We start from the raw sequence: 25,897 nt of genomic DNA on the forward strand, positions 1-25,897 counted from the left end.
CCAGAAACCACCTTACAAGTAGAACAGTGCAAAACCCCTTGGCCGTGCCCTAGTGCTTGAGGTAGTTTCCTCCTGGCAGCCTCAGTGCCAGGCGGAGGCTATCTTATTTCTTAATTTTTTTTTAATTGTTTCACCCTTTTATCACTAGCAAGAAGCCTGCAGCCCACCTTTTCAGGCTTGTTCTGTTTAGGCTTTATTGTCCCACACAGGAAGGGGGCAGGCAGGGAATGTCACCTACCTGCTAGGACAACGCTGCAGCTTCCCTCGTTAAGGTGGCTGGGCACGGGGAGCCCAGGCTGTTCGTACAGCTGCAGACACTTGAAACAGTTCGATCAAACACTGTTAAAGAAGTCTGGAAGTATGCTATCCGTCCTTACAGATACCCAAGTCAAGATTCAGGGGCTTCTCCTAATTTACTTTGCTGCTTGAATTGCAGTGGAGAGAAGTTGGGAGGAGTCTTGCTGGCACAGGCAGGAAATGGTTAAGAGCCCTTCATATCACCTGGGAAAGCGATTCTTTGATTTTTCAGAGGGCGCTAACATGCTGCAGTTCATGGGGAACAAAGGGAAGGAGATCAACTATAAAAGTTGTTCTTGGATTTTATTTTCCGTGGCAGAACGTGTGAGGGCTGGACATTGATGTTTGCTGAAAAATAAGGGATTTTGGATTAAAAAGATTTTTTTTTTCTTTTTATCTTCGTTCAGAAAATGATCTGTGAAGTAACTCTGATTCCAACCGGTGACTTTAGATAACTTCTTTTTGATTGAGAGGTAAGAACAAGATTTGTATCACTGACCCATTTTAAAACAGTGAATTCTTGGCTAAAATCGTTCCATAGGTAGGACAAGGAACACACTCAGGACTGAGTCAACAGCTGTAAAAAGCCCACAGCGCTTTTCCTTTACTGTCTGTGCTCAGTTTGCTTGCATTAATTCCTGAGCTTAAGTGTAGAAATTCAGGAACTGGGAGAAACCTAATGAGCCAGGGGACTTTACAGCAGAGTTGCAGTAAATGTTTCAGCAATGACAAGAGACTTTTAGTGTGTAGTAGTATCCGTGTTAATGTGCTTTTGCACTTGATGCATCAAGCATCTTCTGTTGGTTTTTAAAGTGCTTCCTGAACCTTGCTTCTTTAAACCCCATTGCACTCCCTGGGGTTTTACGTTTCAGTCTTTTAAGGACTTTGCTAGCAAATGCACGTGTGCTGCTCCTGGGCAATGTGCTGGACCTTAACCTGGGAGGACAGACTGCTTTTGGGGGGTGTAAGAGGGGTCTAACAATTTCCATTTATTCTTAGCCTGTACACAGATGAGAGGTCTCACCTTAAAAGTGATGCTGACTTTTTGTGTGCGTTTGTGTCAGTGAAAACAGATGTTTGACCGTCCAAAGCATGATTGGATGGTAACACCTCAGGCACAGTCACTGAGAGCAAGTGCTGTGTGAAGGGAAATCTTTATATCCTGTGGAGAGTACTGCGAACCATCCATTTACCTTGGAAATGCCAAACTGAAAGTGAATAGCACTCTCACTCTTGGCAAGGTTAATTACAGCTTATTCATTGAGGTATTTCTCAGTGTCTGTCTCTGTAACGTACTGAATTCTGGAATTTATTGAGCTTTTTGAGGGGTGCTCGTTTCATTTTCTTTGTACGTTTTGTCGTGAATGCTGGAAGTGGTATCTGATGGGTGGGTTATTTCCCATTTTGACAAACTGTGTAGTGTAGTGGTGGAGCACTACAGTCCATCTAGTGTAGTGATAGAGATAAGCATCAGTCATTGCAAGAGTCGCCTTGCCAGTTATTCTTGCTATTGCTTGTTGTTCCCAGCTTCCTTCCCCCACGTTTTGCTCAGGTGCTAGTTTCTTATTGTCAAGAACAGGGAAGATTATAACCCAGTTAGAGCTGGTGGATGTCAGTTCTTTCATCTTGGCCATGTACATGCTAAAAGGCAGCATCTGGACCGTGTAGATCCTGCAAATATATTCCTCATCACTGTCCCTGTTCCCCTCATCAAGCAAAGTTTATCATCTTTCTGTTAGTTTTCATAAGGTGCAAGAAAAGCTGTGGACGTTCACAGTTTCTGAACTATGTGTTCCCACATTCTGGCTGGGCTGGAAAGTTATCACCCTGCCCTCTTTTGGATTAATATGGTATTTGGTAAGGTTATGACATGCTCTAATCTATTCCATTTTGCTGCTTCTGACTCTTGAGCTTTGATGCCTCTGGCAACTGCAGAAATAAATCACTGGAGCTCGGTGACAGAAATTGCCTTGAAACAAGCTGCACATGATTCACAGTTAAACGTTGTTATTAGCAAGTATCTAGAGAGTGTATCTCTTCTGCATTTAATCAAAAGATTGCAAACCCAGATTGCCTTGTTTGGCAAGATTTATATGAAAAAGTTTTTTCTAAAAACTTCACTGTTAAGTGCTTTTGCTTATGTTGTCAGTATCTGACGTTCATTTAACCTATCTGGTGTGAAAACCTTTCCTATTTCTTTACCAGTACTATTGATTAAAATGCCGTTTACATTTCTTGGGAAAATTTGATATTCAAAAATGTCTTTTCACTGTGAGTCAGAATGTACTTTTCCATGGAATAAAAATTCTGGAAAGGGAAAAAAATGCTATTGGAAATGTTGAACAAATTATATTGTCATTTCAACCAGGTTATATAAGAAAAAAAGAAATAACTTCAAAGTCAGAATGAAGGGCTCTGGTGTTTTTGTCATATTTTGAGAAAATTAGTACATTCTTCTGAAATAGTTCAATTTTATCTGTTCAGCATTTTCCATATGAAACTCTCTGAGAATGTTCTGTTCTGGCCCAAACTCCAAGTTCCTATTTAACTGAATTGGCTGTTTCAAATTACACGTTAAAAATGAATTATGAAGCTTTTTCTCTTTTTGTCTCCAGCCACTGGTGTTTCTTCTAGAGCTGATTTAAGAAGGGTTTGTGTCCCAGTATTCCATGGTGGTTCGTCGTTCTAGTGCTCTAACTGCTATATCCCATGGTCAAATTATTTACAGTAATTCTCTGTTTTTGAAGAAAAATGGGCAAGAGTGAGCTTGGGAATGTAACAGGTTAAAACATAACTTTGCTGTTAGCTCTGCTGCAGCTTGCAGATTAGGGATCAAAAAATTACTGGCATAATTACTGCTGGGTTGGATGCCTTCACATGGTGCTCTCCCTGTCGATATTACTGTGGTCGTATTACACCATACTACTGTGGTGATTTTGTGGTTTTTAAGCATTCCTTTCCCTTTAATTGAAAACACCTTTGTATGCTAAACAGGACCTGGGTTCTGCTCAGCACTGTGCACTGTGATGTTGCCTAAATTAGAGGAAATGCACTCAGTGGTGAGATCTGCTTTGCACTCCTCTAAATAAAAGCATTCCCCCAGGACAAGGGGGATACCCCGAAGGTGAAGGGATTTGGTATTTCTTCGGATATGCCTCCCATGTGTTAAGATCCCTGACACTCACCAGTTTACCCTAATTCTTTGCAGTTCGAGCTGTCCTCTTCTAGCACTGTTGGCAGGCACCGCCGGCAGGAGGACTAATCAGGAAAAGTGCTTTAGGGATGTGTATTCCCCTTGGTCTTGAGGTGGGGGCACATACTGCCATGCTGTTGCAGGCAGAAGTTTATCTAACTTGTTCAGAAAGACGGAACTTCTTTACTTTTCCACCATTATAGTATTCTGGTGAGTGAATTTTTCTCAGTGTGTGACTTGCTGCAATTTAATTAAGCCCATTATTCCTTGTCCTAACCATTGTGGTCGTGTAGAGCAGACATTATCATATCTCATTACGCTTGTCCCTTCTCCGTACTAACCAGTACTTTCCTTTTACTACAGATTATTTTCTAGCCCTTGGCGCTCTGCTTTGGATTCTCTCCAGTCATCCCATTATCTTTCTCGAAGTGTGCACCTCAAACTGGACACAAGACTTCAGCAGAAGCTTTACCAGCCCCAACTGGAGGGAGAGGACACCTCAGCTGCTCTCAATGGTGTCAGAAAGATGAATTTTCTCCTGAGCTTCTTTTCCCCACTCTGAGTTGCCTCAAGTACTTGTTCTCAAGTCTGGCTGATGTCCACGTGACTTGGCACCTGATTTATCTGTTCTCTGCTTCAGCTTCCTTACAAGTCAAAAAGAAAAATTTCTGTATATATTTTACCTCCTATTTAGCCATCTGAAATTTTTGGATGAGGGGCATATGTAAAGTAAGTGGAAAATGACCCATGTATTTGTAAGCCAATTAAAAGCTTAGCAGCAGAGAAGAAAGGGACGAGATATTTTATAAAATACTGGAGAGTATTTTATACTTTTCCATTTAAACTAGAACTTTATTTTGGAATTGCTTAGGAAGAGGTTGGAAGTCTGCCACCCTGTAATAGTCTTACATTGTAGGAAACCAGTAATGCCTCTGCCTCTCCTTGACCTGTATAGTTCACAGATTCTAACTGGGTTGTGCAAGACTGTGCTGTTAATTTTATAAAGTAAATACAAGAAGAAAAAATTACAGGCTGACTAGTGCTGCAGAGTGTGGATTCACACTACCATTTAACCCCAACTTCCAACGTTTGGTTTGGCTGGTATACACAAAATCCTCATGACAATGGAAATAACACGTGTCTTTATTTTTCTTTTTTGATGGCATGCAGTCAAGTGCATTCAGAATATAAAATCTGTGAAGAAATTTTCTGTAGGCTTCTGCAAAATTACATTAATTTCATCTTAGAAGAAAAATCACTGGAAAAAATTGGTGCTCTAAGTAGCTTTCATCATTGTGTGTTTATATGTCTAAAAGAAATAGGTAAATTCAGCTTGATTTCACTGGATATATTTCTGGCATTTGTATAATTTCAGGGAGCTAAGATTTTATGATGTCAAGAAACTTGATAGGATAGTTGCTCAAGGAGACAACTGATGGAAAATTATTGAGCTGGGTTTGATATAGTAAATCTTTGTGTGATGTGGCTCTCTTTTACAAGCAGTGCTTCCGCAGATGCATTTAGAGTACTGACAGTGGTACATACAACAGAGACCTTTGAGGAAGAGAGTTTTGCATGGATGTATAAAAGGGATGAGGAATGTCTAATTTGCTGACATTACTCCAAAGCCATGTTCTACTTTTGATGAAACTGAATATTCATCCGTTGCAGAGTTTCACTGCAAGAGAATGCTGAATTACATGGACACAAGTGATTGTATGGAGCACGAGGGCTGGACTTGGAGGTTCCCTAGATGTCCTCTGCTGTAGTGAGGGGCAGTCCCCTGGATCTTGCAATGTAAGGTCTGAATGAGGATCTTTCTAGTACTGTAGGAAGCTAGTGTTTGCCCAGGTCTCAGGGAAACACAAGAATAATATTTTAGAGCAATTGATTTTTAGGGAGTAAATCCCCAGGTCAAACTATTTTTTTTTTGTTTTGACATAATTATGGTTTTGAGCATCTTCTTGGAAGCAAACATGCAGAGACTGCTTGTATTTAAGGGTGACTTTATTCTGCAAGTTTGAACTCATCCTACTTTGAAATATAGCCAAGAAAATTACTGTATTTCTAGCTCTAAATGCAGCTATGTTTGATTTCAGGTGTGGCTGTCCTCATAAACTGAAAAATATGTCTATCCGAGGCCTGAAGAAGAAACAACCAAAGACATTTAAAGTCAAAATTATAACAGTGGATGCTGAAATGGAATTCAGCTGTGAGGTAAGAGGCCTCAGAAAAATACTGGAAAGTTGGAATTGCCCTTTATATGAGCAAGACGTACCCTTGAAAATTCTCTGAAAAGCCACAGCTATCATTTAAAAGCCACATTTTTTTAATGTGACCAGGTTCTTTGAGATGCAGGCCTGGATAAACAAGTCTGGTCAGAGCTGGTCCTAAGATGTTGCTTATAAACTAACTTACAAAATGGTGTTCCATGTTTGTTGATCTGGGAAATTCTCTTCAAATGTGATTCGCCATCTGTAAACGCCAGTTTCTTTCTTTAGCTGTAATGGCTGGCTTATATCTTATGTGGGCATGAGAGAAAAATGATCAAAGGTAAAAGCTAGCTTTTCTTCTATTAATTATGGCTCTCTAGTAAATTGGATAGAGAAAGCATGACTGCAGAAAAATGTGGAAGAATACATATATAGCAAGCGATCGATTGATAAATGAATTGGGCTGCGCTGTTGAGGAGACAGAACTGTGCCTGATTAATTCCTAATCATCCAACAAAAGCAAAAAAAAAAAAAAGCGCAATTACTTTGAGAAGGCGAGTTAGAAAACTAAGGTCCGCTAGGATAGCAATTTTAATGAGAGAGATGACTGTTGTGGGACATTTAATATTTCATTTACTTGATCCCTCAGAGACAATATACTAGTCACAAGCAGTGCATTTCTGTAACTTACAGATCTAGAGTACTTGCAATCAGGGTTGTGAAAATAGAATTTGGAAAATTTGGTTCAGAGCTCCAGAATCCTGTTAACAAATCCAGCTTGATGTATTCCTTCCTTTGCTATCTCTTGCTGTCCTGCAGTACTGCTTTTTTCTGGGTTGACTTCCTGCTTTACATCCAAATGTTGCCCCAAAGTTTATTTTTTTGCCATTAAGTTTAGTGGCTGACCCTGCAATGAGACAAAATCATCTTTTAATATGTAGCCAAACAGAAAAAACAGATGTGCAGCCTCTTCAGTGAAAAATGAGACATCGTGTGTGTGTGAATTTTGGGACCTTTAATCAAAGTTTCTGTTCTCTACGGAGCTAGGCTAGTAAATTAGATTAGATTGCTATTTTTTTACTGGGTTAAAAAAAAGATCCTGACTACACTGTGCACTAAATCCTACTCCAAGAAGACAGGCTCCTGCTCATTTAAATCAGAGTAGCATAAAGGCTTGGCTTGTTGCCACTGAAATAGCTGAGGTATGTGAAAGATGGATTTGCTTTGATTGTTTGGCATTTCTACTCTGTGCACTGACACTCCTTTGATTTCCCCCTGGTCTTCTCTCAAGACTCTCTAATTTGTGTAAACTGTTGAATAAGATTTTTACAAATATTAATAAAGCTTTGGTAGGTCCTAGGAGATCAGTAGTACAATCCTCATTCCCTCTGCTCATAAAGTGCTTGATGCTGTGATTAAATGCCTGCAGCTTTGAATGTTTGAAGGAAAGGAAGAGGAAGTAGAACATTACAGCTCTTGTACCTTTGCTGTAGGCAGCAGTAGGCATGTTTCTTTGACAAGCTGAAGGTGAGATAATAGTTTGTAGGGGAAAGGCAAATGGTAACCTGGTTTGCTCGCCAAAAATGCGGCAAGTTCAGTCAGGATAAATATGTTTTGTATTATTTTCTTTTTCTTTTCTAGATGAAGTGGAAGGGAAAGGACTTGTTTGACTTGGTGTGCCGAGCACTTGGTTTAAGGGAGACCTGGTTCTTTGGCTTGCAGTATACAATGAAGGGAATGTGTACCTGGTTAAAGATGGACAAAAAGGTACAGAAAACAAAAATAGTAACCTGCAATCTTCTACTCGTAAAAGACTTACTTTTTCTTTAAGCTCAGGAGCTAAAGGAATGTGTTAAATGACAACCCGTAATTCTAGATGATATCATTTTTTTTAGGATTGAATTTCATTGTGTTATGCAATCTTCTTGTATAAGGTTTGGTCTGAAGTGTTACCGCTATATGCACTGATTCATAATATATAATATATGCACATATTCATATAATCACCACTATATGCACTTGTTGTTAATACATTAAAGCTCAGCATTGCCCTTCCTTCTAGAACATGGAAGCGCTGCCTTAACTGGATTATTAGCTGCCTTCTGATTTTCCTCTGGAATAATATTTTGAGACATTTCTGTACCATTTTTACTGCTGATTTTGGTTTTATCTTTAAGCAGGTTTTAGATCAAGAAATCCCCAAAGAAGATCCCATTAGCTTTCATTTTTTGGCTAAATTCTACCCAGAGAAGGTAGAAGAGGAACTGTTACAGGAAATTACCCAGCATTTATTCTTCCTTCAGGTCAGGAACATTTTTTTAACCATGAATTCCTTCTGTGTTCACCCCAGTCCCTTTATAATGTCTTTGATCTTGTTGGCTGTTGTTAGTCTCACAATGACTCTGCTGGCTTCAGCCATATCATTGTCTATGTAAATATCTCATTTTTGTAAAATACAAACATCTCTCCTGGCTACTGTGGTTTTGTGTGATGATAAGTTGAATGTTTGCCTTCTGCAGGCTTTTGTTCTCATGATGGCTTCTCTTACTGTTTGTGCTAGGAATGGGAGTTAAATTGCTGGGACCTGTAGTTTCATGTAAAATGATTTTTACACCTAGCAGTTCCAGTGGTAATTTTGCACCTGGATATTCCAGACTTGCTTTTTTCCTAGTAGTCTGTGGTCAAAAGAAAACAAAAACACAACAAAAAACATGCAAGGGTGGCACCGCTTGAAGAACTTTATAGTTGAAACTAAGGGTAGAAGGAAGGCTGCAAAACCAAACGTTTTGGAGATGTGAATTCTATACCCTGGGACTGATACTCTTTGAGGTGGGGCAAGGAAAAGTACATCAGTTATAAATTACTGACCCTTTAACTTTGAAATGTGTGTAGACCTTGTCTTACAAAGCTTCCCACTTTTACTGAGGTTTAGAATGTGAATCGGGGAGACGAGGCAGTAGTGTTGGTCATGCTCAATTTTTGATTTTGGGAAGAAACTCTGTGTAGGTTGGAACTTTTTGAGCTAAGTCTGCCTGTTCCTGTGTTGTATTTCTGAGCTAGCAGCTTCTCCATAGCCGCTCTCATAGGTGCTTTCGTAACTGGTCCTGATATTTTCACACTCAGAGGACAAGTAATCTCAGATTTATTTGTTCATTTATTTCCACTGCCATGCAGACACCAGGGCTCTTTTCCCCAGCATAATTAGGACATCCTGACCAGCTTCTTCTTTCATCTTTTACAAGTATTCTGTTTTCAGAACTCTGTGAAGATTCTTCTAACGTTAGATTTTAAGCCATCTGTAAACCACTTAAGGGTAATCACAATTTTTACCAGACTTCCTGCCCTTATGGAGCACTACCTAAAGTTGTGGGTCTGGGAATTAGTTTCTCAAGGTTCCTGCCCTAACCCTTCAGGGGTGAGAAGTATAGAGTGAAGTCCCCATTTTTATCAGCTTCAAGAGTCATCCTGAGGACTGTGTCACCTGGTCTGCTCTGGCTGCAGCTAAGCTGAAGAGTCTCAAAAGCTCCTTGTCATCTTTCTCTTAGAACTGCTGGTGTAACCTCTTGAGTAACCATTCCTTAACCTAGTTCTTTCAAAACGAGAAGGATTAGAAGAGACCTGTTATTAGGTGTATGAACGGTGTGAGGGAGTGACTACACAGCAATTATGGTGGCAGTTGTGAAGGTGAAGAAGAGGAAAGGAATGGTGATAAGCACTTGGGGACAGTAAGTTTTTTCACTGATATCAGCTGTAGATGGAACAAGACCCATGACTGCAATCTATCCCTAAAACTAAAACTCCCAAGCTTCTAAAAATAGTCCAGGTGGTTACTGGAAGATCTTGTTGTGTAAGACTGCAGAAGGCATAATCACTAGAAAACAAGAACTACCTAACCTGTCCTTTTTAGATCTTCTTCTGGGATTGTAGGGGAAAAGATCACAATTTGATATCCATCCTGAAATACATAGGTTTGCTTATCTAACAAGTTTCAACAGGAGTAAAGCAGCATAGAGACAGCTGCAGCAATAGGCTGTAGCTGTAACAGTAGGTATACAAGCATTGAGTTTGGGATGGTCACTTGGTGGTCAGCTGTTTTTTCCAACATCTGTGCCACCCATCTTCTCTCCTGAGTAGCTGTGGAATTTTCTGAACGTTACAGACTCTTTATTCTGGTAGCTTTCAGTAGTATGTGTCTGTGCAAGTAGGTTGGCTTATGGAGTAAAATCAGTCTGCATCTGTAAATAAACACAGTAAATACACTGGTTCCCTGCGGAGGATGTGCTAATGAAGTAATGGGAAAATGCTGTTATTCCAGAGGTTAACATACTAACTAGAACTTCACCAGAACCCTTAACCATTTGGAAATTTGCTTCTTAAGCTAAGTCTGGAAAGGAGCGAGGGGGCAGAACTCTTCCTGCTCTTTTAATCCTGATTTCTTTTCACTTTTTCTCCTTGAACCTGCCTTGACTAGCAGATATGCAATTAGCAAATTCTTCTCATTCCAAAGTAGAAAAACAAGACAGAAACATATTTGGACTTGTGAAGTTTCCTGGCTATAAGAACTTAAGATCACACCTGGATGCCAATAGGAAAAACATGTACAGACATCTGGATGCCTACAGGTTTCAGTTCTACTCACTATTCAGACTTCAGATGTTAATGTGGCATAACGTCTTTTTGCTAAATGTGTGAATAAACATCAATGACTAAAGCTACATTTTCTGTTTAATGATCAGATAACTTACTCCTTTTACAAGGATGTTTTGTTATACTACTTTATAGAAATGATCAAAAAAAACCCCACCCAGACACTTATAGGAGATTTATCTTAAGTTGTTCTCAATTCTGAAATGTATTATTTGCACCAAGGAGTATGAAAGCCAGAGCTTTCCAATTTGGAAGAAAAGTCTTTTCATTCTTTCCATTTTAACAGCTTAGAAAGAATTTTCCCTGTACTATAACTCAGGTTATATATTGTGCTCACCAGAGACTAAATTCAAAAGAAAAACTTTCTTGATGGTTCATTTCAGTTCATAGCACCTACAGTTCTAAGTGTCTTTGTAAAGGCAGCTCAAGCATTGTCTCAGGTAATTTTTCTTTTTTGGAAACGTTTAAGTCTGTGCATTATGTAAAATTTTCTTATCTTGTGCTTGTTAGTAGGCTAAATACATTACACCTGAGAGGATGATTTGGGAAGATTAATTTATTCTTCCCCCTTCGGGTTTCCCGGTAAAAGTTGCCCAACATATTTAAAATCAAGCAACGTCTTACAAGCTATTACACCTCTGATGATGCTAGCACCATGGAGTACTAAAATGAAAAGAACGCTAAAAGACTCTTTACCATTTCTACTGTGCTTTTATTTTTAAGGCACTATGTTACTGTTGTGCTTAGACCATTGTAACTGAATAAATCTAATGCTCTATTAGGCAGTTTCTCTTTGTGAGGTGCCCTTCATTCTTCTGGAAAGCTTTTAAAGATTCTATTAATGGTTTTAGTATAATGTCTCTGTCCTTGACAACATTCAGCAGGCAGGTGGACAGATCCCTGAGCAATCTGGTCTAGTTGGATTTGCTTTGACTAGGTGGCCTCCAGAGGTCCATCCTGACCTAAAATTTGGATGTGTTACATGTTGTAAAGCTAGGTTTTTTTTCTAGCTAAATTTCTTTCTTGTTGTGGTTGTGTAGCTCTTTAGTGCTATTTTAGATGGCAGGTCAAATGATTGTTTGGTGTAGCACATTTAGTATGGCTGAATACAAAGAAGTTATGATGATTTGCAATAGCTAAGGAGCATACCTACCCTTATTCAATGCTGAAGGTAAAAATGGTACAGCTTCATTCTGGGAAATGAGTTGGTAATAAAAACGAGTGTGAGAAAGGTCCTTAATTCTATTTGTATGAAGGAAGAATAATAAAATGCCCAATGAACCAATATTAACAATTTTCTGCTGGTTTATGGAAGAGGCGTTTTTCTGTCATTCCAAGCTGAATAATGTGATTGAAAATGTAACAGCTGATTATGTTTTCATTGAATTGTCTTTCTGAAATTAAAATACTTCATCAGCTCTCATGCTTATTTCTAGGACTATAATTTACAGGCAAGTTTTAGTATAGAAGGTCCATTTATGCTCTTTGGCAACCTACAGAAGCCAGGAAATACAGGTCATTTTGTACTGCTAGACTGGAGTAAAGATACCCTCAGTCTGAGGCCTCTAATCTCTGCGAGGGGCATTAGCAGAAAAATTTCAGGAAAGGGCTTGCAGTACTTCTGTAGTTTTTTGATAGCCTCTGATAATATGCACTTACTAATTTATTCATGGTGCTGAACAAACTTTAGGAAGAACTAACTATCATAAGCAGGAAGTAAAAAAAAAAAATGCTAAAAGGAACGAAGTGCAGATAATAAATCTGTGTTCTGTAGCAGATTCTTTTTCAGGGCTCCCTATATAAATGTGGGAAGATAGCTGTCTGGCAGTTCTATGAACTTAGAATTAAAACACTTTAACCTCCAAAAGTTATTTTCATTAAATGTAATGTTATGGTTTCTTGTGTTTCTGAATGCCGCTTTGTTGTTGCTGTTAACTTGTGATGGTTGGTGCCAAGTTATAGTCCAGGCATGTCTAATTTCATTTCAGGCCTGACATAAGTCTTGACTATGAGCTTCTTCAACTTGTTCTCTTTTTCTTCTGATTTAGGTGAAGAAACAGATACTGGATGAAGAAATCTATTGCTCTCCAGAGGCAACAGTTTTACTGGCTTCTTATGCTGTTCAGGCCAAGGTCTGTGCGTAGCAGTGCTCTTATTTATTTTTAACAAACACATATACAGGGTGGTATGTAGAACACAAGTGTTAAACTTTGCTATTAAAATAGGTCATGCTGGGAGGCACAGGTGCAGCTGGAAAAATAAGCATTAGATGCCATTACAAGGATTTGAGGAAGAAATTAGTTTGCTGTTTTATACTATGCTTTCACAGTTTAGAGGATTTCTTTTGATGTAGCATTTTAATATAATTATTTCTCCCAATTGGAATTATTTCATGCTATTAAAGTGTCCAGGGATACAGAGATGCTGATACCATGAGCTTACAATGGTGTGATATTCTTTAGTATCTTTCAGAACATAGTTACCTTCATGCCACCAAGAGCCCAGCTCATAAAATGGCAGGAGGTGAACACAAATTAGCAGAGCTGGCCCTCTGCAGCAGCCCAGCCTACATACAGTAGGAGGAAGTGAGCATACACTCCACAATATATTCCCTAGTTCAGAGAAGGATGTGAAGTCGCGGCAGATCCCTTTACATCTTCAGTTACCAAGAGGTGCAGGCTAGGACTGAAGCGTAAGGTTACAGGCCGCATTAGGGGGATGCACTGGAACCACATGTATAGCACAAAGACTGGAACTAACTTCTACAGATGGTTCAGATGAGGGGAGCCTGTTTTATTACGCTTACACTGTATGTGGGAGAACCAAAACAACATCTGTCTCGAGCAGTTACATCAAACTGCAGCCAGAAAGTTCTTCAGCATTCTGCATCTAATGAGCTGAATTTTTTTTATTTTTTTTTTTCTTGGGACAGTATGGTGACTACGACCCGAACTTTCATGAGCCAGGCTTTCTAGCCCATGATGAACTTTTACCCAAACGGGTAAGTTTTTATTCTGTATAAAACCAAACTTTTGAATCTGTGCTTTGATGAAGAGCTGGTACTGCTTTGGACTAACCCGAGCATTAGATACTGATTGCGTTTGCCTTGAACTTGCTGAAATGACCAAGCTGTGAACTGCATTGTTGCATTCACATTGCCTGGGAGAGGAAGCGCACATATTTGTATCTTCAAAGGGAAACAAACTTCTTCCTTTCTCTCTAGGTCCTCAGGCAGTATCAGTTGACAGCAGAGATGTGGGAAGAAAAGATTACTGCTTGGTATGCTGAGCACAGGGGTATTGCTAGGTATGAAATAATTTCATTCTTTGGAAATCCTGTACATTTCAGTAACTAGTTATTTGCTGTCTTTAGTGAAATTTGGAGTTTGTAAGTGAGCAAAGAGATCCTGGGTTCCAAGCTATGCTGCTAGGTTTGTTTATTAATAAAAAAATCTATTCACCTAGGGTAAAAAGTATCTGGTATAGGGCACCAAGTGCTTGTAAACTGATCTTGGTTTAAAATTAACAGAGAAGTTAGGCTCTTGCTGAGCTTCACAACCTAACATGTTTAAAATCTGATATTTTATACCTTGTTAAAATCACGGTTCAAAAAGGTGTCCACATACTTAGTAAGGTACCAAAGTGGTATAGACATTGCATCATAGTTCCAGGACCAAGTTTTGGTGCGGTTCCATGTGGGTGTTCAGCTACTTCTAACACATTCAGCATGCCTGGAAGTTCAATTAAATGTGAGGTAGGAGCTGTTGGCACCCAGAGGCAGCCATTCCGAACACTTCAGTTCAATTTTTCTTTGGCTGTTCTAAATGCTTCTTAGCACTATCTTTCCTGAATATTTTCCCCAAGACTTGGTGCCTCAGTTTGGAGGGAGGACAACGATGGGTGGAGAGACTTACTTTTATTTGGACTAAGCCCAAAGCACTCATTCTCAACAAACTCTGCTTCCTGAAGGGAATATCCTCATGTTATGGAGAATAGTGGTAGAGTAGATCTCCAAGAGGTGATAATGGAGTGGCAAAACTAACATACAAGGATAAGACTGGACTTGAATTTTAATAAAGATTGCGCTATAACTGACTCAAATAAAAATGGATACAGCTTTGTCTTCTGTAGAGATGGTGTTTTTATTATCCTTTTTCTGTTGAGGGTAAGACAGTAAAGTTAATGAAAGCACAAAGGACCAGGATGCCTGTTCTTTTTGAAGTGGGAAATACACTGTCAGGACAGAAAGATTGGATAGGAGTCACCTGCTGTAATCGGTCTTATTCTCTAGGGATGAAGCTGAGATGAACTACTTGAAAATTGCCCAAGACTTGGAAATGTATGGTGTCAATTATTTTCCCATTGCTGTAAGTACTTTATTTTAGTAGTTTGCTATTGCTGTATTTGATGGTAGTGCCATTTTAAAAATCATCCAGGGAGTTTGGAGCTGGGACTTCAGGGTTCTGCTTTTCTCTGCTGCGGGTGGGCACTGTAGTGATTGTCCTGACTTGGTTTACTTGCCTGTTAATTGAGTAGGTGAATACAACAGTAAACATTAATGTTCTATCATTTGACAAAGGTCTTGGGTATGTAATAGGAAGAAGGATAAATAAACTAGAAATTTGAGCTGCTTTATTCAGCTGGGTTTGTTAGCTAATAGTAGCAACGTTCATAATCTGTTTTGTAGGAACAGCCTTTTCTTAAAAATTCAAATATCAGTTTATTAGAATAATTGTGGTTCTTGTCTGTAGTTGTTTAATGTCACTATAAATAGGACTTACTGATATCTGTTGTTTTTTTTTTTTTAGCAAAATAAAAACCATACAGATCTCCTACTTGGAGTTGATGCCAAAGGTATTCATATCTACAGCATTAATAACAGGTTCTCTCCAAATAAGTCATTTGAGTGGAGTGCTATCAGAAACATTTCCTATAGTGAGAAGGAGGTATGATGGCTCTGATACATTATTCTTTTTATATGGGCAAGGGTGTGGACTGGGATTCTTGGAACAGGCTGAAAGCGGTCTCTGTTTAAATAATTTGGGGGAGGGGGGTAAATCCTAGGGAGCTCTGTTACAGTTTTAGTTCCTAACAAACTTGCCTTTCCGATGTGCTGCATAATCTCGGTTCCCCTAGGAGCCAAGGGCTGCTCTAAGCTCTCTAAAATTGTGGAGCCCACTATTCTGTTTCCTTCCCTGCTGCTTGTCATTTGCAAAACAAGAGTGTTGGTCTCTGTAAAAGATAGATATTACGAATGCCATCACGGCTGACTTTAGTTATCTCAGCAGGAATTAGATGATCTGTAAAGACTTAATGCTAGTTTTGCATGCAGAAGTTGTCCCAATAGATGAGGTTTGAAGCACACTGGCAAGCGGAGACATGCAGGGAGATGTACGTGTTTTTCTGCCTGAATTCTACTAGTTTATCAGTGAATGATTTTAGTCTTCAGCACAGCCCTACCATTACAATTTCACTGTGATTTCAGAGCCCATCTTATACTTGAAGAAAGTACAGTGGGGAGCAGGTGAAATTTGGAGTTATTTGAAATCATGTGGCTGCATGGAAGGCTATAATCAGAAAAACAAAACCAGAAAAATCACATTGGTACCAGCATACTTGGAATTTGTCAGCCAAAGGACAATGTGGCTTATTCCTTTCTTTCTGTGGACCATTTGAAAAACACTGAAGATGAGATTTGCTGTCCAGGCTTAGCTGTGCATACATTAAATCAGGCAGGGCAGCGTACAGGAAAGTTCTACCTCCAGAGAGTTTTGTTTTCTTGATGTTAAACTTCCCCTCTGGTCCGTGAATAAGCTGCTTTAGCTCCCTATTGTTGGGAAATTGGGCAGTCCTGTATGAAAGCTCCACTATATTTGGCGTCATGTTCACAGTTCGGCTCCTCACAAGGCAACACATTAAACCAGCTGTTACCTACAGGGTGAAACAGGCTGTAGGATGTTAAGATCTTGGTGACTCAGATGGCCTGAAATTATACATTGCATTACGAATGAATTATAGGAATAGAGTGCTAACCCATGAGTCACAGAGAGCAGGATCTTAAAGAATGGAGCTGTTTTTTTGTTATGCAGCCAAACTGAGCTCAGCACATGAAGTAAAACTGTGTGTACTGACCTGGCAGCATGAAAGCCTTTCATGTCCTCTGGAAACAGCTTGGGAGATAGGACTGGAAATGTGAGAAAGCAGGAGCTTCAGTACTGTTATCTCGTGGTCAGAAGAATAAATCCTTCAGGCCTTTGTAATAGGTTTTGTTTACACTTGAAATGATTGGGATTCAGAGAGGTGTTTGACATCTCCCTGACGTTACTAATCTCCAGAAGTAGTCATATTCTTAATGTATTCTCTTTTCCTGATAACCAGGGCTTGCTTCAGCGTTCTCAGGATAGTTTGCAATGCACAGGTGGTATTGTTATGAAAAACACCCTCCAAACTGGCACGAGGTGTGGGTCTGTGAGAGGCTTTATCTTCTAAAATGCCCTGCTATTTTAGATGAGCAGATGAGGAACCTGTATAACAGAGAACAGCCCTGGTTCTGATTCTTGTGAGCAAAACACTTCTGCATCACTCTCCCTGTATTTGTGGCATAAATCACTGCCTCCCTGGAGAGAAGTGGAGATGGACTAAAGTTTGCATTAATATTAAATAGTTTCAGCTTTGTTTTTCTTCCTTTTCACTGCTTCCTCTATTTTTATCTTTTGTCTGAACAGTTAACTATTAAACCTCTTGACAAAAAAGCAGAAGTCTTCAAGTTTTTTTCCTCTCAGCTAAAAGTAAACAAATTGGTAAGTGTCCTGTTTTCCTCCTTTAAAACCGGGCCTGGCAGTACTGAGTGATACCTGAGTGAGAAATGTTTGTCTGTGAAACCGATGTAGAGGCCAGGGAGCATTGAGTTTCAGCACATGTTTTCCATAGGATTCTTCTGCCTGGGAAGTCAGGGTACATATGTTTGTCCTCTCCCTGCTGGGAGGGGAGATGATGGGTGAAAAGTGAGATGTGAAAGAAGGCCCAAATCACAAAGGGAAATCCAGTTAGTGGAAGGGGAGGACGTAGCGTATGGAAAAGTGCCCACTGCAGCGTCTGCTTATCTGGCTGCTGTGGATTTTTAATCAGCTGTTGCTTCTCCTTTTCTGGGAGAAGCAACAAGGAATGGACCTAGTCAACTTGCTAATTCTATTATCACTAACTGCTTCCTAGCACAGCCACAGGGGCTGGATCGCTTCTCAATGACCCTGTGGATGGGGGGCCACCACAGCTGACCATTCCCACATAGCTGCCTCCTGTGTACTCCTGGCCTAGACCCCCTGCCTGTTCTTTTTCAGGAAATTGAAACCAGACAGGGATGAAGGATGGAAGGAGAACCCCCTCATCCTGTGATGTTTTCTAATCTATTAGGTACCTGAGTATGAGCCTGCCCTGGTGTCACTTTTCTTGGAAGGGAAGCAACTGCCAGCATTTGTGCTGAAGTCAGAAGTGTTAGCTTCTGTCCTGTGAGACTGGTGTGGGACTCTTTCTGCCCCTCTGGATGGGGTGCAGCTATGTCACAATCACATTTGCTTTGCTTTTCCTATCCAGATTTTGCAGTTGTGCATTGGAAACCACGACCTGTTTATGAGGAGAAGAAAAGTGGACTCAATAGAGATCCAGCAAATGAAAGCACAAGCTAGGGAAGAAAAGGCTAGAAAAAAGGTAGATTATTCTTGCTCCTCTATTGCTGAAAACACTGATTATTATTCCAGCTGGTGCCCTTGCTGTCCATGCGCTGCATCAATATGTGTGTGGGAGGTGAGAAAGTGCAGCAGGATTGAGTGTGGGAACAGCTCTAGTGTGTATGCGGCATCTGAGGATGTAAGTGATGTTTGTGAAACTGAAGAGCTGATCACAAAGATTTGGGGTACGTAACAGATCGATGCAAGTGTTCTTCCAGCAGTCTGAAATAACCAGTGTTACCAGTTAGTGGAGTTCAGTGCTGCTGAAGTGCAAGTAGCTTCGGCATTGCATCTCTGCTAAATGTCAGCTCACCAGCTAGAGAGCAGTCCGTTCGTCAGTAGATTCATTTGCTGTGCTGCCTCAGGCCCAGATGAGATTCTGTTGCAAACCCACAAATGTGGTATTTCTCATTCTCTTTCCAGATGGAGAATCAAAGGCTGGCCAGGGAGAAGCAGCTCCGAGAAGAAGCTGAGCGAGCCAAAGAAGAGCTGGAAAGGCGTCTTTTCCAGCTGGAAGATGAAGCCAGGCAGGCCAATGAGGCCCTGGTGAGTAGCACGTAAGCTGAATATTCTTGCACTTTGAAGGGACTTTCTTGGTTTGGAAGCTTTTTTTTTTTTTTTTTTCTTTTATGGCTTCTGTGAGGTGTTAGAAGTTATGGCTTATACAGGCTGGACAGTTTCTGGTCAGTGGTGGAGAAGGCAGGCTGGAATTTGCTGTGAGCCATTCTCCCTATGTTCAAAGCACTTTCTTCAGGCAAAGAGGAAAGGAAGTAACCTTGTGAGCTGAAAGTGGGAGAAAGAAGGCTTAGTGCATGTTGCATGTGGCACTGGCAACTGAAGGGGGCAACTTCTGACAATTTTTGGTTGATGTCTTTGTCCAACTCTGAACAAATGTCTCCTTGTTGTATAAAAGTGAGAGGCAGGAAGGAAGTTAGGCAATTCTGGAGCAGAGGAGGAACATCAGACCCTACAATTGTTTACTTTTTATTTTAGGGATTACTATATTTATCCGTTGATCTGTTCAGGAAAGATATCTTCTTCCTTACTGACTGCAAGGGTGAAATTGTAGACGCTAGACAGAGTAACTACAAAAAGTTTTTCTCTTAGCTCCGATCCCAGGAAGCAGCAGAGCTGCTGGCAGAGAAAGCTCAGATTGCGGAAGAGGAGGCTAAACTGCTGGCCCAGAATGCTGCAGAAGCAGAGCAAGAGCGACAGAGGCTGGAGATAACAGCTCTGAAAACCAAGGAGGAGAAACGCCTGATGGAGCAAAAGATGCGGGAGGCAGAGCTGATAGCAGTGAAGCTGGTGAAGGAGTCTGACCGGAGGTTAGATTTGCTTGAGCGTGATTGTGTAGCCCCTACTGGGTTGCCTGGGCAGAGAGAATGCTACTTTCTTAGGAGGGTGGGAGGTAGAGGGGGAAGGAGAGCAGTAGGGAGGAATTTTCCCAAAGCAACACACTTCAGAGTGGAAATGCCTTTGTGTGCCTTGTTTGTTCCACCTGTTACCAGTGGTTGTGATGCAGGTCAAAAAGTTTACAAAGGATCCTAATGGAAAGCTTTAGAAATGCTTAGTATTAAAGATCCAGAATGCATCTTCTATTTAACATTATCAAAAGAGCACTGGTTACCTAGCTACCTAAGTTTAACAACCTGTATACCCCCTAAGCTATGAAACTTTTCATCATTACTAAGTAATGGTGTCTCATATCCCTTCCAGATCTTTGAACAGTATAACCCAGGTAAACTCATGTGGAGTATAAACCACGCTGCAAGAGTTTGCATGTTCCATAGCACTGTGCTGCCTGAAGATGCAGAGCAGACTAGTGCTGACAGAGGTTGTTCAGGGCTTTCTGCTTGTTTTAGGATGCTGCCAAAAAGCTTGCCAAAATAAAGAGCAGATATGTTGCACCCTTCCTCATCTCAGGGAGGATCTCTGGCAGCCTGAAGAATCTGTTTCAATAGGTCATTTTTGAACCCGTGGAAACTAGGAGTAGAAAAAACACTGATTCAGTCAGTTCCTGCAGGATTGCCCTTCAAAGCCTGTGTCGTGCTGTGCCTGGTTCTCCATGTGACTATCTTACTGCAAATGTCTTTGGGTAGAGGAATCACTCAGAGTAATGGATCTTATTCTCCAGAAACTAGTGAGATGCATAACTCTGAAATCTTTGTGTTGCTCTATGCTGGAAATCCTCAGCCATTCATGCTATGATATTTGTCTTGCAGAGCCAAGGAAGCAGAGCATCTGAAACAAGATCTGCATGAAGCCAGGGAGGCTGAACGGAAAGCCAAGCAGAAGCTATTAGACATCACCAGGCTTAATTATCCTGTAAGTTTCTGTTCTGCTGGGCACTGCTTCATCTTGGGAGATTATATATCTTGGGAGATATGTTAATTTCATGTTTGTAGCCTCATCAGGCTAGGTTGTGGCATGTCTACATCTAGCTGTGAGACAAACACGTAGAGGGCTAGCTGGTGATTGAACACAGTGTAGCTGGAATGGAAGTTGTATTTGTTAAGGGCATTGAGCCAGGAAGATAAAGGTGAGACAAATATTACAAAACAAAAATACAACAACTAGAAAACTCTAACCAAACAAAAGCCAAAACAGGACTTGTGTTAGGTTTTGGGAAGCAGAGATGGTCTTGCCTGCATTCATGCCTGATACTGACTTTGTGCCATCTCAGACAATACTTTGTGGAGGTGGTTGTACTGAACCTGGCATGTGAATTCCTTGTGAGTATCTTCAGGCAAAGCAGGTGAAGCTGTCACCAGCAAGAAGTTGTTGCTAAGGCACTGTGCCACACTCTCTTCTACTTCAGTCTCGCTGGGAATGGATTTCCATTCTCTGCTGAAATAAATAAGGAACCCTGCAGCTAAGGTACTTTTCTGCGCTTAGGTCTGTGGCCTGTGGACTTTGGCAGTTCATCTGGGGCCACTCAAATAGAGGGGAAGGTCTTCGGGAGCATCTGTTTCTCATAATCCATGGGTAGCTTGTGAAATGGCTCAGCAGGGCACTCTTGAAGAAGCAGGTGAAATAAAACCAAAATCAAACAATCAAATCTTACTGACAATGCTTGTGTTGCCTCTTTCAGCACATGGTCAAGTACCCGCAATATTTGCCAACAGACACTAGAGATGCCAACTTTGACAAAGGGTCCATCAAGCTGGATTTGAAGGATGTTGACCTGAAGAGACTCTCCTTTGAGATAGAGCGAGAGAGGTATCAATATGCTTATGGTGTAAATAAATGAGATTAATCGTGGAAAGTACAGAAAGGAAAAATTCTCTGGGAATCATAGGTTACATCCTTAACAACTGAGGGTGGCCTTCTCCTTGTATGTATGACTGGAGGCCTTTTACTGAGCTGGTGCAGGTTGTGTCTCTGTAAAACTAGCTGTTTTGCAAAGAGGAAAAGTTCTGTGGTGCCATCAACCCATGACGGATCAAGAACCCTCCTGTCTTGGAGACCAGTAGGTCGGGCATGAAGTTCTTTAACAACATGTTAGAGGACAGAAGTTTCCCTCTAGTGTTAAAGTGTGGTATTGCTTCGATACCAAGGGGCTTTTACTCTCTTGGTCTGGAGGGAAATTCTTCGTGAAAAGTTAGTTTGTGAATGCTGAGGAGTGGAAGTGAACCACCTCACTGGAGCAAGGGAGTCAGGCAGACACGTGCCAGACTTCCTTTTGCCAATACAAGAAAAGAAAGGCAAAATGAAGCAAGAACCGCCTCTTCTCTCCTTGTGCACTTGCTTCCCCCAACCCCTGCTCTTGAGTTATGTAGTAAGCTTTTTGTCTCTAATATGTGGACTACAGGCTAGATTACTTAGAAAAGAGCAAAAAATTTGAAGATCGACTGAAAGAACTGAAGTCTGAAATTCATGCTTTGAAGCTAGAAGAAAAACAGTCTGGGCTTTACTCTCATTGGACTGAAGTACTGGGATCCTTGGATCGCTCCTTAGGAAATGTACGTATCCTAAATACCTGCCACTTTTTCCGGCATAATGAGAATAGTATATGTATGTATGCCAAAGGTAATTGCTGTATTTCAATTCAATGCACATTCTTCAGGACCCTTGCTACTAAAATATTTTAAGTATGAACAGAGAAGAGGACTACTCATGTCAAAAAAAAAAAAATTTCCCTGGCAGGATATCAGTAACATAAGCAAAAAATAATAGCCTTGTTTTGCAGGTTATGAAATCACAGTAAGGTTTACTGTCATGGAACAAACTAAATTCTTGTAACTTAATGCGTTTAAATGTGGTTTCTCATAGTTTGCATCACATTCTCATTCACGTGCTTTGTGGTTGCTATTAATCTCTTGTAAAAGTCTTGGCTTTTTTTTTTTTTCCCCCCCTTCAGGCAGTGAGGAACTAAACTCAGATCTTGGTCATAAGTTTCTTGTTACTTACATAAACACTCTTCCTGAACCAGGGGAAGAATAGGGCTGTCTTTGCATTTCCAGTTTGCTCCACATGTAATAAAAATGGCCCTGAGTAAACTGTTTGAGAGAGAAGGGTGGCTTGGAAAAATTGAGGGAAGATGGCCTGTATGCTCTGGCTGGCTATGCATTTGATGTTTTCTGGCTTAATGAATGTTGATGGAGAGAGGGCATTAAATTTCCATGTGTTCTTTTCTTTTAAAGACCCCGTCATGGATGAAAACCTTCGAAACTGGAGATTCATTGGATATAAATCTTCAAAGACCTTTCCCTGCTTACTCATTAAATACTACAAGCAGCTGGCCTTGTACCAACAAAATTCAGCATGCAGTGCCAGTGGAAAAGTCATCTTTTCAAACAAATTCCTTGGTTGCCAATAGTGTAGGCACAGGATCCAGAAAACAGATTATAAAGGTAATCAGATTTATAAGTATATTCCCAAATATTGACTAGAGGTTTTAGAATTCAAAGAAGTAAAGAATGGCTGGCTTTAGGGAACGGTTTTATCCAGCTCTGTCACAACCTCTGAAATGACAGGTCACAAAGCATGGCTGTTCCACAGGTTTGGAGGCCCTGCACTGGAGCAGCATTTAGGGCTGTTGAGGCCACCTGTTTTTTCTCACTTATGATCTAAGCCTTGGTAAATGAAAGTGATGCCCATATGCAGTAGGAGGATTTGTTAAATTTCATTTGTATCAGCCAGGCTTGGAAATGAGAAGGTGCTCTGAGAGAACTTAAAACACTGTGCCAATCTTTCTGGTTTTAAGGGATGGGGATAAAGACATCAATAAATGCCTAGATTTCCTACAGCTCAGTTCTTCTCTCATTTCTCTCAAAGAATCCTAAAATAATAATGAACTGGGTCTTATAAAACAAAACAATTTTTTAAACTTCACTGGAGTGGAGAACATAGTATGTGTTCAAGAAGGACTGTAAGATTGTGCAGTCCTGTACATATGGAAGGAAATCAGCTTTCTTCAGGCAATGCTAATTGTGCAAGATACTACAAATAAAGTAAGCCTGATGTATTTGCTGTTTTCTATGAACAAAACTGGGGGTTTTCAGGATCAGTCAGAGTGTCTAGCATATAACTTCCAAGATCAGAACCTACAGGGTTGTAGACTTAGAACTAAAAGGAAAACAGTTCAGTGTAGCAGCAATTGAGGAAGCAGCTCTTTCTATTGCAAATAAGAGAAAAAATATTTTAAGACTAACCTAATGTAGACAGTTGTGAGGCAAACAGGCTTGTTTCAAGAGGGAAGAAAAACCATTTGCAGGGCATCTTGGAAAAGGCTCCCATCAGACAAAAAGGAAGAATTAGACCAAAACAAAGTAGGCTTTGCTTTCTGTAGGAGTTCAAAGTAGAACTAATTTTTCTTATTTAATTTGCATGTAGGTTCAACAGCATGACTCGGATGTGATCTACATTTGAAGAGTCTCGTCTCCTTACCAGACGGGTAGAACCTGATTACTGTCTGTTTGGCTGCTGCAAAATGCAGCTATGCGAGGACATTTGTGCAGCTCTGTCTCCTGACAGTCATCGGCATAAAGACGTGGTTCTATCGTTATTGGTGCCATTCGGTTTCCAGGCAGGCAACATAAGCTGGGAGCATTAAAACTGCCGGTGTAAAATGGCTAGTGTCTTTGGGTCCAATGGTAAACATACAAACCCAAAGGAGCATTGTTTACTTTTTATGCACTTTTGAAAAAACACTTTACACTTCACTAAACCTTCCCCCTGGGTATTTTTACACACTGACTTACCAGCATGGTACTCTTTGTGTGTAGAAAGGATGCCAGGCAGCAAGTGTCTTGGAGATGTTTGGGATGAGGAAAAAAAAATAAATTGTACGTGACCTTAGTGTTTACCTCCACAATAGACTAATTCTGGTTTTGGTCCTGTCCATAGGGCATGACTCTCACAGAGCTGTTCAACGTTTTAGTGTTTGCCTGCCAAATATTTTCCTTTTCCTCCCAAAGTTTCTCTGTTCACTTAATTGATTTGCATTTCTCTGTGAGAAATCTCAGCTTGTAATTCCAGATGTAGAATTGGACATCTTCAAATACCTCTCCTTCCTGGGGGAATCCTTTGTTTGGAATGCAAAGCTTCTGTTCTCTCTACAGTTTCTGACTAGATCAAGCACTTTCTGTTGCTTGCCGCTCCAGCAAACTTTGCATACATTAACTTGTTTCCCAATTCTCTGTAACACAGCTTCCAAATTAGACAAAGACAAAATACGTTATTGGTGTCTGCTGAAGTTGGACTTGCTTCTGATGGAGAGGTGCATGCAGCAAAATGTCTGCCTCATTAGTAAAATCTACTTGCGTTTTCTAGTTTTGTATTTGTTTAAGTGCCTGTTTGACCAATAAATCTTCAGTCTGAGGATTTCTGGGGAAGCGGAGACAATACACAGCTGTAGCTAAAGTAGTAGCACAGCTGAGCATGTGAAATGTGATGTAAAAAATGGATGTTAATGTTGTTAAATATCTAGTTCTAAAAGCTAAGAATAAAAAATACATTCAATAAAAAGCTTGAATTTTCACTTGCTAGTAACAGCTTTGAACCGAATGGTGTGTCAATATTGCAACAACATTAACAAGGCAAGTTCCAAGAACAAACATGCAAATCCCCTCTGTATCCATCTACAACAGACTGAGAGCACAGTGGGAGATAGCATCTGTAGCCAGCTCTGTTCTCAGATTTTTAGCAGTCCTGACAGTTACACTGCAAGATACACAGAACAGCTATCTGCAGCGGTGTCCTGGTGTCTTTTTTTCCCAGCCATAAGAGTGGTTGCTGCTGCTGGCTGGCAGGGAAGGGGAGCGCTGTTAATTCTCTTTATGGCTCTCCTGTGATGTTTGCAGGCTGTTGGCTATTACATCTATAGTTTCTGATTGGTCTGGGGAGGAGCGATCCTTGTGAGATAGAGAAGACATAAAGGGGAGAGGGAGATGCTTTGGGGGCCCCAAGGTTGAGCTGGTAGCACTGGCCAGAACTGGACAGTGGTGGCGTAGGAAATAGTCTTAGGGGAAAGCAGTAAAAAGCAACTTGGAACTTGGCATTCTCAGATTTTGCAGGGGGAGAGGAGCGGGATAAGGAGAGCTAGCATTTTCTTGGTTTTGTATTCCTGTTTTTTCTTGGTATTGCCACAAATGACGAAGTTTATACCCTCATTCTGCCACGTGTGCTGAGGCTTCCTTTCACTGTTGTATCTAAGCTGCATCATTGGACATGGCAGGAGTGAAATGCTCCACATACAGGATTTATTAATTTCTTTGGACTCGATTGGTGAAATCCTGTACTGTCACACTGAAAAGGAGGACAGGGCCATACTGCTGCCAGATTAAAAACGAAGCCTATCTCCACAAGCTGTTCTCAGCCTGC

The 25,897-nt window shown here is 40.6% G+C and overlaps 1 protein-coding gene across 7 annotated transcripts; it reads left to right on the plus strand.

The window, feature by feature from the left end:
- The first annotated feature begins 266 nt into the window (after positions 1 to 266).
- On the plus strand, positions 267 to 25,042 carry LOC310884604 (merlin-like). 7 transcript variants are annotated; one of them, XM_083806593.1, is made up of 21 exons: positions 267 to 358; positions 705 to 770; positions 3,854 to 4,219; positions 5,162 to 5,287; positions 5,590 to 5,707; positions 7,345 to 7,470; positions 7,881 to 8,006; positions 12,399 to 12,482; positions 13,283 to 13,351; positions 13,574 to 13,656; positions 14,641 to 14,716; positions 15,158 to 15,295; positions 17,075 to 17,149; positions 17,940 to 18,053; positions 18,497 to 18,619; positions 19,181 to 19,398; positions 20,296 to 20,398; positions 21,165 to 21,292; positions 21,885 to 22,035; positions 22,717 to 22,926; positions 23,909 to 25,042. In XM_083806593.1, the coding sequence occupies exons 4-21, from the start codon at positions 5,244 to 5,246 to the stop codon at positions 23,942 to 23,944; spliced, it is 2,022 nt and encodes a 673-aa protein (XP_083662719.1). In that variant the 5' UTR covers positions 267 to 358; positions 705 to 770; positions 3,854 to 4,219; positions 5,162 to 5,243; the 3' UTR covers positions 23,945 to 25,042. The 7 variants fall into 7 exon arrangements, with proteins under 7 accessions (XP_083662719.1, XP_083662718.1, XP_083662721.1 ...); XM_083806592.1 differs by lacking the exon at positions 267 to 358 and having other exon boundaries at positions 423 to 770; positions 3,854 to 4,005; XM_083806594.1 differs by lacking the exon at positions 267 to 358 and having other exon boundaries at positions 430 to 770; positions 7,884 to 8,006.
- The last annotated feature ends 855 nt before the right edge of the window (positions 25,043 to 25,897 follow it).

This window comes from Anser anser (genome assembly GCF_964211835.1).
Source record: "Anser anser genome assembly, chromosome: 20".
Classification (NCBI taxonomy): domain Eukaryota; kingdom Metazoa; phylum Chordata; class Aves; order Anseriformes; family Anatidae; genus Anser; species Anser anser.

Coding starts and splice junctions, on each gene's coding strand:
- LOC310884604 (XM_083806593.1), top strand. CDS start 5,244: ATGTCCTCTGCTGTAGTGAGGGGCAGTCCCCTGGATCTTGCAAT. Junction 8,007..12,398: donor AGCATTTATTCTTCCTTCAG/GTCAGGAACATT, acceptor CTTCTGATTTAG/GTGAAGAAACAGATACTGGA. Junction 17,150..17,939: donor AGCTAAAAGTAAACAAATTG/GTAAGTGTCCTG, acceptor TTTCCTATCCAG/ATTTTGCAGTTGTGCATTGG.